This window comes from Castanea sativa, chromosome 3 (assembly GCF_040712315.1).
Source record: "Castanea sativa cultivar Marrone di Chiusa Pesio chromosome 3, ASM4071231v1".
NCBI classification, from domain to species: domain Eukaryota; kingdom Viridiplantae; phylum Streptophyta; class Magnoliopsida; order Fagales; family Fagaceae; genus Castanea; species Castanea sativa.
Genome location: NC_134015.1, coordinates 58,896,635 through 58,913,014, shown reverse-complemented (window position 1 = coordinate 58,913,014; position 16,380 = coordinate 58,896,635). Strand labels below are relative to the sequence as shown.

Here is a 16,380-nt window from a genome sequence, read left to right as displayed (position 1 = left end):
GACTTTGAGACTTCACTCAAAGATTTCAGATCTTCTTTAAGTTCTTTATGCAGCAACTAAAGCGATCACCAAGTTCTTGACATAAATCTTAATCTTGATAACCCTAAGTATGCATGAAAGTAAACACTTCTAAATCTCACAAGAGATTGAACACACAACACATCAAAGACCTCTAAAACATAGCTAGGGTTTTTTCTTTTATACTTGGAGTAAAACATAAAACCTTACTTGTCACATGGGCTTGGGCTAAATTGAAATTTTTGCAAAAAAAAAAAAAACAATCTGCACGTGGTTCGATTGATTGAATCTAATTTTCGATCGATCGAGCCTTGTAGATTTAGTTTAATAAATTCTACAATCACTCGATTTCAATTCTACAAATAAACATACTTTGAACAAGCCTAAAACTAGACTTAATGTTTTGATCATGGTTTGCCAACATAATACAACTTGAAATTCTAATACATTAAGTTCCTAAAGTCTTAGAACCTAACAATTAAATATTTGCTTTTGCCTTTTCTCCTTCTCTCTCTTATATTGGCTAAGATTGCATAAAACAGAAATCTTCAAGATTTTTTTTTTTTTAAAATACTAAATATTTTAACACCATACATGGGGAGGGAGAGGAGAAGGTCAAATCTTCCAGATATATATGCTTGAGCAGTACAAAATATTTATACTTGATTTCAATAGAGAGAACAGTTCCGAAGTTCAAATTCCTTATTGGTTGAGTCCCAACAAGCAGAAAGCAATAATATTACATTTTTCATGTCATCAAAATAGGGATGAAACCACAGGTAGTACACAAGGATTAGAAACCTTAACTTTATATATATATGTCCCATATTCAAAACGAAACCAAAGTTATATACCCAGCTAGAGGCGTCTTTCTTCCTTCACTTCATGTGGCAAAGCATCCAAGGTGACATGAGTAAATTGGTTCAAGAGTGAGCTCGAGCTCATTCCTCCTCGCTTCTGGCGCTTCTTCATGGTGGGTGCCCCTACATCAGACATTCCAAAATAGCATATCTTAATTACACCTGCCTCAAACAAGTTCGTATCTTCTACTTTCTAATTGCAAACAGTAAATTAGCCATAGAGTTTAAGGATGAATCAATTAGAATAATATTTAAATAATTAAATTCGCTCTTTCTTAACAATTTAAACTTTTGGGATTAATAATATTTTGTTATGATATTAATGCAGATGACCCTAAGTTTGAACTTACTAAAAGGGAGTTTAGACCCCGTATGAAGAGGTATCAAAATAATAGTTAAATGATCAAGTCACCATTTTCTAACACAACACAAAACAAATATTATAGTAATAAGTTTATGTAACATATAATATCAATATACTATATATCAATGGAAATTGCCTTTGTTTTTTTCTCCTAATCATTCATTTGGTCTCATATCCTAATATACTCAGATGTCTCATCTATAAAATGTTGAAAATTATAGTCTTATTCAATTTCTCTGGAGAGAGAGAGAGAGAGAGGTTAAGTTTATGGATTAGATGTATCAATATGAAATTTAGAATGAAAGACAATCATAGGAAATAGAGAAGGCATGTAACCCAATTTATTGGCATGATCAACTCTCAAACTTGTAAGTGAATAGTTCTAGACAGTATCATGTAAGAGTGCATGAAGGTCTTATAGATGTAATAATTAGTATGAGGTGAGAGAAGGTTACCCAATGTTTAAACAGGGAAGTGGCTGTGGTAGCATAAATGATGATGATCCATTTGGACCATGGTTTTGCTGCTCCCAGTGTGCCTGCGCCTGGGCCTGCTGCGTCACAGTTTTCTCCTTCTCTTTGATCTATTTCAAAATGAGAGAAAAATTACATTATTCTGGTATTCAATAGATTAAAAAAACTCCCTAATGAGCTTAATTGGTGTATTAGCTAAATTGCAATTTGCTGTACATCCAAACATAAAATGTAGGTCACCTTATTTGCTAGAATGGTATTCTGCTCCTGTATTGCCTTCTCCTGCATATAATATATTAGCACAATGTGAGATTAAAATAGATAGATTGATATACTAAATAAGTTTCATTTTTTTTAAGCGAGTTTGACAAGTACCACTCTTGGGCTATGATGTGGATGCCAATTTAGTCCTTGGACTTTGAATTTTAACAATTAATTAACCCTTTAAAGATTATGTTTATGACAACACAAACATTCTGTTAACGTTTTTCTGTTAAAACCTAATGTATTTAATAATGTAATGCACTTATGAGAAGAATGACATTTTAAAAAATCATTGAGGCTGTGATAGAACTATGCATGTAAATAAATTGGTAACTCTTACTCTAACTTAATCTAAATGTATATATATTGAAAATTTTCTTATAAAGACTTGAATTCCGACCTTTACCTCCCACTTCATAAGAACTTATACTTATATAATGATCATCAGGTCAAGGGTGCGCAATGATCTTAGCTAATCTTTGAAGGGAAAATACTAACTGAATGTCTAATTAACCACAAATCTAAAATCTAGGGGATTATTTGCTCAAATAAAAAATGCAAACGTACAATTAACACTCATGTCAAAGTTCAAGAGTGTTATCTGTAAAATGCCCTTTAAAAAAAAATATACTATAGTTGGTTTTCAATATCTGTAAGGATACTTTTCTTCAAAAGGAATTTAAAACTCTTCAAAATAATAATAATAATAATAAAAAGATAAAAGAAAAGGAATTTAGAAATGAATTAGTTTCTGGTAATATAAAACCAAGAAGTGGCAAAAGGCCTTGCCTTCCTCTGAAGATCTGAGATTGACTCATACATGAGTTGGTTCTGCAAAAGAGAAAATATTTCAGTGCCAAGTAGATATAACCAACCCTAAGTGGAATATAGTCCATGGACCTCAATAAAAATAATCTAGCATACTTTTCTTGATCGAATCTGTTTAAGAGCAGTATCAAGCTGTTGTTCCAAATTTTGTAGCTGCTTGAAACTTAATGTGTCCAGATCTTCTCCCAAATAGTGCCTAAAGAGGTTTACGCAATATACAAAATAAATTTATATCAATGAATTAAGAACATAGTCAATGGCATGGAACTGGGCTAGTACCTGTGGTTTCTTTGCAGAAGCTCAACCTTAGCCTTGAGTCTAGAATACTCCATGGTCCAGTTACCCTGGACGGTTCAATACACAGTGCACACAAAAAATTATTATGATCAAACATGACAATGGATGATACGATAAATTACCAATTGTTTTCAAGATTTAAACTATTAAAAATGGTAAATTTAATCATTTAAGTATTATTATAACATTCTTTCTTATGTGTAAGTCATGATAAACAAACAATTACTAGTGGTAATTTATTTTGATATTAGAGTACAGGTGCACTTGAGCTCCAACCTTATCTCTGTTTTAATTCCTATTTTAAAAATATAAAAACCCCACATATTGAGCCACATTTATTAAGGAAGAGTTTAAATTCCCACAGAAGGAATAGTTAGAATAATGATTAAATGATTAAATTCACAATTTCTTAATAATCTTTTGGAACGATTAATAATTTCTTAGGATAAGAATATATGCAGTCAAAACTTTTACTCACAATATAACCACTTCAAAAATGTTCAATAATATTATGCGCTTAGCATAATAGTACACTCACATATTTATGAATGAAATAATTATTTAGAAATTGATGGAATGACAAACCTGTAATTCAGAATCAGTAGCAACAAGCTGTCGCTCTGCGTAAGAATATCTCTCATAGCGTTCAAGTATCTTCTCCATGCTACGGCATAAAGAAACAAAAGTTAATAATATCTACCACCATCACCCTACAAAAACTGTTGCTAACTAATGAATGATATGTGAAGCTTTGAAATCATTCTAAATGAAATATTAACTCAAAAGCAACCACTATATTCTTCAATTCTTAACATTACAGCGACAAAGTGATCATATTGTGATGTTAAGCTACAATTTTGAATCTTAGAGAAAAGAAAAGTTGCACTTGTGCTTGAATATTTATCAACCATACTTGTGCATGTGCAAAATATTGCCTTTAAAAATTTCTGAGAGTCAAAAACCTAGAAGAGATTGCCGAATCATTATTCCTACGTATCTGCCAGCCTGAGTATATATCTGAAAATCAACTCTCTCACCATTGAGGAGATACCAGTTCGTTGGTAGAGTTGTAGAGGGCCAATTCCCTTGTAGCTCATTGAACTTTTGTTTTGAATTGGTTCATGTTAAACAAAAATTCTTAAGTACAGTACTGCTATGGTTTTCAAATTTGTCATGCATTTGTTCACTTCTTTCTTACATAGATAAGATAATATAGAAATCCATCCCATAGAGCAAACTGCTCAAAGAAACCCCAGAAGTAGAATTTCCTTCATACATTGCAACTTCACTAATGCCAGCTTTAAGAGGGAGCAACTAACTTAGTAACATCCACATGGCAACCTTTTCGGGAGTGTTTGGTTCACCGTAATATTATATTATGCCGTAATATTACATTATTGTAACCTTAACACAAGAATACAACATTACATTATTAGGAAGGTGATGAGATTAAGATGATGTGATATTATTTGTAATTTTAATTATAGTAATGTTAAAAAAAATAAAATAAACCAAAAATCTTAATGTCATATAATCATAATGTGCATCATCTCAAGGATATATCACAGCAAACCAAACGTTCCCTTAGAGTGTTTTAATTAGCTTTTTTCTTGCTGGCTTATTTGCTTATTTGTTTATATACAAGTTTTCAACAGAAAGTAAACCCAAATTCACACATACGAACTGATATTTTGAAAGTTGTAAAGCAGCAGAGACATGGACACATCAAGAGAAACTCAAGCAGAAGGGTTGGATAAAAAACTCAAAGAAGCGCATTACCTTATGCAAGAACCATGTAAACGTTAAGTAAAATTCTAAAAAACCAGGAAAATCGAGAAAGGTCTCCGCTTATAGCATTGTTTTTTTGTAAACATACAAAAGTTTATATCATGTATGTTTACAAGTTGAGTTCAACATAATTAGTTTATATATAGAAACAAACATAGAACTAAATTAATAAACCTATAAATTAGGCATTTATACAATAAAATTTTCTTTCTATTTTTCTTAGTGAAATTCTACTAATATAAAAAATGTAAAAGTTAATATAGACATATAGAGAACTCATAAAAGATATTAAAAAAAAAATAAAAATAAAATGGAATCAAAGGACTTTGCTTTTTCTCCCCAATCCCCTAGCACTACACCATGAGTGTCATAATCTTGCATGCTTACTATTTCATTTAAAAGATTAAGGATATTTTTATGTAACTCAGGGCTAATAAATCATCAGAATATATTAATCTTCACAATGTTAATGAAGTCCATAGTGTTTGATAGCATTAGAATGTGTATCTTTGTTAGTCACAATAAGAAAATTTCATGGTATCAACTTGCTTTGAATGTTACTATTAATTAAGGCATTGATTTCTTCTCAACAATGGCTCCAAGTCTAGACGTACGCCCAAAAAAATCCTAGTCCAATTCATTTAATTTTACAATATAAACTCAATATATATGTTAAATTCACCATGGACTTCTTGTAATTTTACCAACCATGATTAAAAAAATGGTTAAAATTTTACCATGTTATCAGCGTTTAAATAAATATTAAGATGTTTCTCAAAAATAAATAAATAAAATAAACATTAAGTTGCACATTTTTTGTATTTAATTAAAATGTAGATGATGTGTCAAAATCTAAACTATTCAATTAACCAAAAAGGTTATGATTTCAAGAATTCCATGATTAGTGGTGGAGCAAAGATTATTTTCAAGGGCAGTCAAATTAAATATATCAATAATTTAAAAATTACAAAATAACAAACACGCACATGTATTATATTTATTATTTTCTCATTTATAAAAAAAATTTCATCAAGTCAGTTTTATATGATTCCGGCCAAATTGGATTTCTTTTTATTAACTCATGTGTATTATCCTTTAAATTATATTGATCGCAATTAATATTTTTTTAAATTTTAATTAAGGTTTTTTTGTTAAATAAATTAAAGATTACACATCAAAGTAACATAATATATTAAGATATAAAATGTATACAAATCAATTAAATTTAGAATAATTAAATCATAAAAATCACTTTTATTAGCCTAACATATACAATTTAATATAAGAGAAAAAAAAATGGAAACTATATATTTTCTTGTATAATGATGATAAATAGAACATGTTCAAATCTTTTAATCATAAAAATCATAGTATCTTTTCTTTAATACACACACATATATATAATGCATTCCTAGATACAACATGAAAATGGGTTTATTTTTTAAGAAAAAAATTTATAGTAAAAAAATTTGTATATATCTTCTTGGAAACACACTTCAAATTCTTTTAAAGTTAATAAATTATACATGGGAAAAAATTGAATGTTAGAGATATTAATACTTTAAATGAGAAAGGAGAGTTTGTACAATTTTTAAGAAATATAAAGGGGGTCATTAAGCAAAATTCCTACCTAACTTAAAGGGGGGCCATGGTCCTCTAGGCTCCCTCCTTAGTTACCCCATTCTTTAGGGTAGATCTTGCCTAAAACCTCTAAAAGATTATGATAATTTTAATTAAACCATACGAAAAATCTGAGAGATTATGTAAAATTTTCTTATTATTTGAAATTTTATTAATAAACTAAAGTGGGGTGGATTTAAAAAAAAAAAAAAAAAAAAATTCAGGGACCATGGTCTTCTAAGCCCCCTCTCCTTAATTACTCCATTCTCCATCGAGTTAGCCGAAAATCTATAAAAGATTATAATAGTTTTAGTTCAACAATGAGAGAGAGAGAGAGAGAGATCAGTAAATCAAGTGATACGCGCAAGTAGTAGTCATAAATCCTTCACACATCTGTATATTCCCCACCTTGTTGCTTAATTAGAAGGCTGAGTTTGCAAATCTGGCTATGATTAAGACAAGCAGATTTTATCAATATTTCCTAATTAAACTCACTTTAAAATTATTTTCATATTTTTTTCATAATTAGAAGAAATTGATTAGATAAATTAGGAGGAAAAAAAAAAATATAGTAAAAGAATACCAAAAACCAAGCTTTTATGGTAGGATGCCAATTAATAATCAATTAATAATGGTGTTTTGTGTGCCTTACCCAAGTAGGATCTATCATAATAACAATAAGATCCCCCCCCCCCCCCCAAAAAATCCAAATGTGCAAGGCTGAGAGTTTTGCCCTATTACGATCTACCATACAAATAACAAGATTTAAAAAAAAAAAAAAATCCAAACTTGAAGGGCTAAGAGTCGCAAAACTTTGATATTACACTTGATCTACAAAATGCATGCAAGTATACACAAATGGAACTTCATCAAACCCTACAATCTGTATATACATACAAACACATGAGCAGGGATGGAACCAGAATTCAAACTTAGCGGAGTGCTGAAGTTCTTTGTTCAAAGATTTTTAAAAATTGGAATATCAATACTAGAGGTTGACAAAGTTGCATATTAGCATTACTTTATTAATTATTATTTGTATTTTCTTTAAAACAAAAATTTAATAATAGGATTTTATAATCAAGAGTTTTACAAATCAATTGACACGTCTTAATATTTTCAAGATCTAACTAATGTGTGGATGAAGCGATCAATATATGACATAGGAGTTGTCTCTATGCCTATGAGGGTGGAATCATTTGAGAGGGGCATAGAGCTCTTAAGTGAGAGGAAGAAATTAGGTAAAAGTTATTGGGTTTTTGTGATTTTTTTTGCTAGTATTTGTAATTGATTTGTTATTATTGTTTTTGCTTAGACCGGATTTATGATTTGTCAAAAGAATTTCTTATTATCTATACATTTTTTTATAGATTTTTCTTGTTATCTACTTGTTAGATTTCTTGAGTTAGTTTGTAAATTTTTTGGGAAAAGGAAGCCAAGTACATATATTTGAGAGCCAGAATTAAAATTTTTTTTGTTAATATACATACTAGTCTTCTTTTTTTCAAAGGTTAAGGGGTTGGGGGGGGGGCCATGGCCCCCCTCTGCCCTTGAGTAGTTTCATCCCTGCACATGAGGACAGACAAGCATACACAAATTTTTTTTTTTTTTTTTTATAAATCTCACAAATGGTTTCAAATACAAAATCAAATCAAATCCCAGATCAGATGTTGTTGAACCAAGGTTTTTCATGAATTTCTTGAAAATTCTTTTAATTTTTTTTTTGGCACATACCATTATTTATTTTCTCAACCCAGATCCCAATTCAATTACAGAAAAAAAAAAATGTATGAATGTACTTATGTACTTTTTAGAGTAATATTCATAAAATTTCGTTTTGTTTGAATTTTGATAAACCGGGAAAGAGTAGTTCACGACTTCACTCCATATCCCGAAGTTCAAGCTCCTTTTAGCATGATATGACATGCCTTCCAAGGCTTTTGTTTATGATAAGGTTTCAGGATCTGTTTAGTGCTTCTGAAGTACTTGTTATTACTACTATGATATTAAATCACTATTATATATTCACTAACTCCAAACTGGATTATCTGAAACCATCCCTGCAAAATTATCAGTATAGCATATTTTACTTACCAAAACCATGCTAATCTGACACAAATTATAGTACCATATGCCAAAAATAAAATGAGAGTCTAAAGGTAAGGCAGAAGAGCACAAAAGAAAAATCAACAAAATAGAAGTTAAAGCTACATAGCTGCCCAGAGCTAGCTAGTAAGAAAGCACAAAGGTGTAAAAGAGAAATGAAATACCATGGCAAAGAAAGAAAGAACGAAAATCAGGAAAACCCCAGATAAAAATAAATAAATAAAAAACCTTGTAGGGCACTCTTTTTTGTTTTTCTTTGGATTCATAAAAATTGAGCATATAAGTATATACTAATAATATAACTGAGAAGAAGAAGAATAAGATGAAGAAGAAGAAGTAATAGTAGTGAAAAACAAGCACATAACCTATTTATATATGAGTTAGAAGAAGAAGAAGAGTATAGTACCAAGAATCTGTGGCGTACTCAAAGAGCTTCCCTTTGTGAGAGAAGACAATCAAAGCAACCTCAGCATCACAAAGCACAGAGATCTCATGAGCTTTCTTCAAAAGCCCACCTCTCCTTTTGGAAAACGTAACCTGGCGGTTGATTTTGTTCTCTATCCTCTTCAACTGAACCCTACCCCTTCCCATTTTTCTCTTTCAAAAATCAAAGGAAACACGCACACCCCAAAAGAAGAAAAACAAAACCACCTGAAACTGAAAGAGAGAGAGAATTATTAGTGGGTATTTCTTCTTCTTGCCAAATGTGAAGGTATTTGAGAAAACATGGTTGCATATATATAGAAATAGTAATGGTTACGGAAATTTGACAGAAAAAGTGGTTTTAGAGAAATAGTGAGTGGTTTAGGAAAAAAACCAGGGTGGTTTTGCAGTGTTTGTTGTCGAATTCTGATTGGTTGGAGTGTACTGTCTAGTCGTTGGTGTCTGGTCTAGAAACCACATCATTCTTTTGTATTGGGGGTATACTCTAGACTCTAGGCTCTACTCGCTAATAATTTTCTCCTAAAAAAAAAAAACCTCTATATATTCAGTACTCACCACTTGCTACACTGTTCACGGGTGTGAAAATAAAGGAGGTTTGTACGGACTTTACAGCATCATAATAGTGATGCCTATTTTTGCATATTTTGTTGACGGCGCCCCTTGTGGTCTTTGGCAACATTCATTAAGATGGCCAAGTGGGTCTCTCCCTCTCTCCCAACTCTCAACTCTCAACTTTCAAGGACTAGGGCACTAGGTTTTCTTTTATGTATATTTACTCCTGTCAAATTTTTGTTACTTCTATATCTGGCTATATATCAAATTATGTTACTCCAAAAGTTATAACTTAAAATGATTGAGAACGCAATTTTGAAAATTTTATGAATAATTTTTAAGGTTAAGTATATGTTTTGCCTTTTGTCTTCACTGTTTTTTTAAAAATAAAAGAAAAAGAGAAAGTGTATGGGGTGATATTGATAGCAACAGAGATGGAATTAATAAATAACTTCCTTTGGTGGAAGACAAACCACAATTCAATAGCAAATTCCTCAACAATTGGCCTAATGCCATACACGTTTATTTAAAGAGCAACAATCTCCTAAGATAACTAGATATAATTACTAGATAATTATTCAAATATTCAAATAGAGATAAGATACTAGATAACTAGGACTACTCAAATAAAGATAAGATAACTAGTAGAAAAGATAAGGACTCCCAAAGGTTGGGCAACAGTAGGACTCTCATGAGACATTTATGTAGTACCCCATCATTCGCCCCCCCCCCCCCCTACCACGTTCTAAGAATTCTTGATGTGGACAAACTTCAATGAAAAAGGCTTGTGAAGTTGCACAGCGATGTCTTGGTGTGAACTTCTTATTGCAATTGAAGCATATCCTTTTCTCCCCCCGCCTTTGCATTTCCTCCCAATAAATTGTTTTTATACTTACAGTTCCGTTTTTTTGACTCGTTGATCCAGGTGTGTTGGTTGGATTGACACTCTACTCTGACAAGGCTGCCTTATTTGTTTGTGGCTGATTTTCCTTGTATTGTCTTCGCTGTCTATCCACACTCTCATCCCTAATTCTAGCTAACTCAATAGCTTCTGAGAGTGTTTTTGGTTTGAACATCCGAATTTCTGAAGCAATGTCATCCTTCAGTCCACCCATGAATGCTCCCACCAATGCCTCTTGAGGCCAACCATCGACCCAATTAGCAAGTCTCTCAAACTCCCGCTGGTACTCCCTAATGGCCTGTTTGGGAGTTTAGAGAGGGAGGAGAGTAGAGGGGAGTAGAGGGGAGGGGAGTAGTGGGGAGGAGAGTAGAGGAGAATGATAACCCTCCACCTTGTTTGAATGTTTTTATAATTAGTAAGGGGGAAGGGAGTAATTAGCCCTTTCCCTTGTTTTTAATATTGTAATTTTATAAATATAATAAGGGTAAATTAGGTAATTTACTTTATCAATAATTTTATGTGCTCTACTCTCCCTCCAAATCTCTCCAATTTGGGGGAATTAAAAATGAGGGGGTTAGAGGTAGTTGAAACCCCTTCAAACCCCTCCAAACCCCTCCCCCTCCTTCCTTAAAAAACTCCCAAACAAGGTAATTGAATTACTTCCCTTCCCTCTACTCTACTCCCCCTCCTTTTTTAAACATCCAAACAGGCCATAAGTGTCCCACTTTGACATATTTGAGACAGAGCCTCGTCAAAATCCTTAGCCTCGGTTGGCCCAAATCGGACTAGCATCTCCTTTTTAAATTTCTCCCAAGTGATTTCAATCTTCTCCTCGCAATACACCTTCATCCATGGCCACCATTGGTTCGCTTCCCCTTCCAAATGAAGGTTGCCAACATGACTTTACGATCTTCAGATGTCCCTTGGTAATCAAAATATTGCATAACACGGTCAAGCCAAACTATTGGATCATCTCCTAAGTACTTTGGAAAATCCAACTTGGTGGGTCGTGGTTGATCATGTGTTGTAGTTTTGAATCCAGTTGACTGATTTGATTTCTCTCCAATGTGTGATGGGGTCTCTTGCTCATCTGATTTTGGGATTGAGAGAAAATTTGATTTGTTACGGGATTTGGATAGTATCTCTTTAATTTCACGCATAGATGAACCAAGAAATTGGGACTCTGTGGTCATCTTTTGCATGCTCTCTTTCAGCTCCTGCATTTTACTCTCTAATTTCTCAATCATATCCTTGTTGGTGGCCATGCTCTAATACCAATTGATAGCAACAGAGATGGAATTGATAAATGACTTCCTTTGGGTGGAAGACAAACCACAATTCAATAGCAAATTCCTCAACAATTGGCCTAATGCCATACACGTTTATTTAAAGAGCAACAATCTACTAATCACTACAACAAAATGTATTTTTAGCGACGAAAATTAGTGAGAAAATATTTTTCGTCGCTAAAAATACAGCTTTAGTGATGAAATATAAATTTCATCACTAATAATGAAAAAAATTATAACATTTAGCGACGAAAAATAAATTCCATCGCTACTGTAATCTGAAAAATGGGCGCCAGTGGAGGGTAATTTTGGCACAAGTTTAATTAATCTATAGTGACAAAATATTTCGTCACTAAAAGTTGAAACTTTTAGTGATGAAATATTTCGTCACTGTAGGTATTGTTGTGGATAGTATTAATGACGAAAATCCTTTCGTCACTATAAAGAAGAATTAGAGACGAAAAATATTCGTCACTAAAAGTAATAATAGTTTTGCACTTATATGTTTTTAGTGACGAAATCACAATTCATCACTAAAAATATGATTTAGTGACGAAATATGAATTTCATCTCCAAAAATCTTAACAAAGCCCGGTCTTTAGTGTACAAGTTCCTATACATTAGGTGTAATGTATGAACTCAAAATGAGATTACCCATCTTCTAAATTTTCTTGTGTTGATTATGGCTTGGGTAATGATACTCTAATTTCACAATGGGATTGTGTCCTCTAATTGTTATTTTACTTGATTTAATGGGGGATTGTTCTCTAGATTATGTTTTAGATACATTGTGCTACTTTATTCATATTTCTCGCAAGACAAAAGGTGAGCTTTTTTTTCCCTAATTGCTAGTTTTTTCTATCATCCATTTTGATGACAAAATGAGTGTTCAATCTGAGAAAGGAATATTAGGATGGCATTGTCTCTAAAACCAGGTTGATGAAAGTTGTTTTTTTTTTGGGTGGGGTCCTTTGTTATCAATTATCATAAGATTAAATTCAAATCTTTTGGGATTAGCATAGAATGAGGATATAGACTATAGAGATATATGAATAACATTATAGGTGAAGTGAATGGTTTTGTGGAATTAGAAGTTAACGCTAGTATTGATGAGGATCATGATGGCATTGGTTAGTTTAAACAGAAGCACTTTAATGTTACTTTAAATACTGCCAATGCACTTTAAGGTAGAAGTTTAAGGATTTGGGTATATATGTACTTAACATAAAATTTTAAAATTGATGCATAATAGGTGTAACTTGACCTTTCCATCTTGATTGAAAGGTATTGCCATTGTCATATATGATTAAGAGCTTTTATTAAATTGATTCCATCTTGCTTGGGCGATATGCATGTTGAAATTTTTTTAATGTTTGAGCTGTACTGATTGCTATCTTCTTTTCTTTCTTTTTTTTTTCTTTTTTTCATTTTATAGGAATGTCTTTCTAATAGGAACCTTTTGTAAGTCAAATTAATACTTAATACTTTAGGGATGGACATGGTGACATAAATGAATTGTTTTTGGAGTTTATCTCTTTGTGCACTTTGTTGATATTGTTAGTAGTGTTGGCTATATGGGTTTGGTGAATAGGAGACCCATCAATTGAATTTTCTTTGTATATAGTTTGTAAAGGCTTTTGTTGAGTTAGTAGTAATTAGGTTCAAATTTTGCACTTGTGAATTGCTTGATATGGATAATGGTGTGGACTTTGATGTTAAATTAGTAGCAATTGTATTTATCTTTCATGTCAATACATAGTTTCAAAAAATGCCCAAAAAGGCCAAATACACTCATAATATACCGAGGTATGAGATGGCAAGATTGGATAGAATGAGGCAAAACCAAGAGATAATTGATGCTTTGGGATTGAAGCACATCTCAACTTCTCTAAAGGATTATGCTCAGTCCAATTATACAAAAAGGAAAAGAAGTAGAGCTAGTGTTGTCAACTAATTGTATTATATTACACATGAAAATCTATATTTGCTTTCTACAACTTATACATTAGCAGTTGTGATTTTAATTTATTGGTATGGCTACTCTTAATGCATTGTTAGAAATGTTTCTTATAACATAGTTAATATTTTTACTTTACGATTTTAATGTAGTATTGTTTTTATATTTGTGCAGATTTCTTATTGGTGGCTTTTAGGGGATTTACTTTTGGCATTACTTGAAGATATATGAGGACATCTTTCGTTAGTTCTAATTATACTATGCTACCCTTTTTGTATTGTTATAAAATATCTTGAGTTATTGTATGTATTGCAAACAATAATTGTATGGAAGGAGTTTGAATTGGATACTTGTTTTATTTTTTACTTGTGGAATGTATGGATTTTTTTTATAATTGTGTTGTTGAAATAAATGTGCTATTCAAATGTGAGGTTTTAATAATGTAATGACAGGTATTCAAATGTAAGGTTTTAATAATGTAATGACAAGTTACAGGTTAATAAGCCATGAAATATTTTGTTGCTAAATGTAGCAAAATTTTGTAAGAAATGATTTTAGTGACGAAAATTTTCGTTGCTATGTGCTTGGATTTTCTTAAAAATAGTTTTAGTGACGAACTTTTTCGTCACTATATGTACCCGAACATACTTTTAGTGACGAAATTATTCGTCACTATATCTGATTTAAAAAACGAAAGCGTTTTTAGTGACGAAATATTTTTGTCACTAAATAGTGTTTTAGCGAGGAAAACATTTAGTGACGAAACGTTTTCGTCACTAAAAGTTTTTTTTTATTTTAAATCAAATCGGACTTTTAGTGACGAAATTTTTCATCGCCAGGACTTTTAGTTATGGGGTTTCAATGACGAAATGAGTTTCGTCACTAAAAGTCCAATTTTGTCACTAAAGGTCCTTAGTGATGAAAAACTGGACTTTTAGTGACAAGTTTTTTCATCACTGAAAATACATTTTGTTGTAGTAAATATAACTAGATATAATTACTAGATAATTATTCAAATATTCAAATAGAGATAAGATACTAGTTAAGTAGGACTACTCAAATAAAGATAAGATAACTAGTAGAAAAGATAAGAATGACTCAACAGGACTCTCATGAGACATTTACGCAGTACCCCCATCAAATATAACTCAAAAGACATATTTTTAGAAAATTAAAATTAACAACTTGTTTGGTAAGGAAATAAAGAAACACAAAGCCAGTAATATTTTTAATCAACCTTTCAATTTCATTGCCAACCAACAACCAATAATTGCCCACAAAAAACCAACACGTACCACTGCAATATGGCACAATATATAGAAGCCGCTATCAAACTTCACCCCATATACCAAATCCAAGGACACATCTACTTTGTCAAAGACTCACATCTTTCTATTTTCCCAATAGAAGGTTTTCAATTGTCTAACAGATCTCTCAAGAGTCTATATTCTTATTAAATTGAGCTCTAAAGATATTTGTTTGAACCAGAATTAAAAATGTGCAGTGAATTATTTAATTAATATCTAACTATGCCAATTATTTAATATATTCAGTAGTCACCAATCACAAAGCAATAAAAAAAATTAAGCAATGCACATGTAATATGGCGACCAATTAGAAAATCTGAAGAAAATGCTTCCAAGAAAAAAATCACTACAAGGAAAATCTTCTGTTAGGGTCAAATTTTCTATGTAATAGTTGTAATTGGGTATATATAAGTTGGGTCTAATGTATCAAGAAGTATGTTGTTCAAACATATCAAGCGGTATTATTAAAAACATGAAGTTTGATCCAAGAAACAAGTGAAGAAAAGCTGTTCATTAAAGCTCGACACTAGCTACTATCGAGGATTAATGAAGAAGCTCAACACAAGCTCGATCTATCAAGAATTACTTTTAGAATTCTCAGATCTAAAATTCGGCCCATGATAAGTTAAATTATTAGGATTTCGCTCTCTACAACCCTAGTCATATAAAAGACTTATTTTAAAAGTCATCAAGTACAGAAACAGAGACTCAGAACTTATATACTCTGTGTGAAGCTACTACATTTGTACACCTTAAGGTTTTGTAACCAAGTGCTTCATATTCTTCATCATTTATGAAGTGAACAATTTTGCAGTCAACAACAATCAATCAAGTTGCTGGAATTAGTTACGTACCAAGATCCATGCAAAGGAGTTAGTTACAGATTGGAAATTTGTGCAAAGCAAAGAAGTTTAGTGAAATATCAAGTTCAATTGGGTATTGAAGTAAAGGTTCAACTGTAAGTTAATATTTTGGGGTAGACTAGGGAAGTGGTAAAATTCTTCATATTTGTAACCGCTTGAATATTGATTGGTGAATTCTTGGTAGTGGTACCTTGAAATTCATCTAGTGGGGGTTTTTGCCTTGCGAAAAGTTTTTTCCATTTGTTAGCAAATCACCATATTATTTATTTTCCCCTGCATATTAGTTATTTGGTGATTTGTTAATGCCTCCATGATTTGCATGTAATTTGATCTAATTAATCAACTTAGGTAATTGAATTAATTAACCAGAGTTAATCTATTTTAACCTAACACCTTCCCCCAATGAAAAATTCATTATAATAAGAGAATGTTTACAATCTAAAATAAAA

The 16,380-nt window shown here is 31.6% G+C and overlaps 1 protein-coding gene across 1 annotated transcript; it reads right to left on the bottom strand.

The window, feature by feature from the left end:
* Positions 1-675: 675 nt before the first annotated feature.
* LOC142627597 (agamous-like MADS-box protein AP1) lies at positions 676-9,320 on the bottom strand. The gene is made up of 8 exons (XM_075801473.1): positions 9,025-9,320; positions 3,690-3,768; positions 3,087-3,151; positions 2,904-3,003; positions 2,769-2,810; positions 1,956-1,997; positions 1,698-1,825; positions 676-1,001 (listed from the first exon to the last, which is right to left on the bottom strand). Exons 1-8 carry the CDS (start codon positions 9,207-9,209, stop codon positions 902-904), a joined length of 741 nt encoding a protein of 246 aa, XP_075657588.1. The 5' UTR covers positions 9,210-9,320; the 3' UTR covers positions 676-901.
* Positions 9,321-16,380: the final 7,060 nt, after the last annotated feature.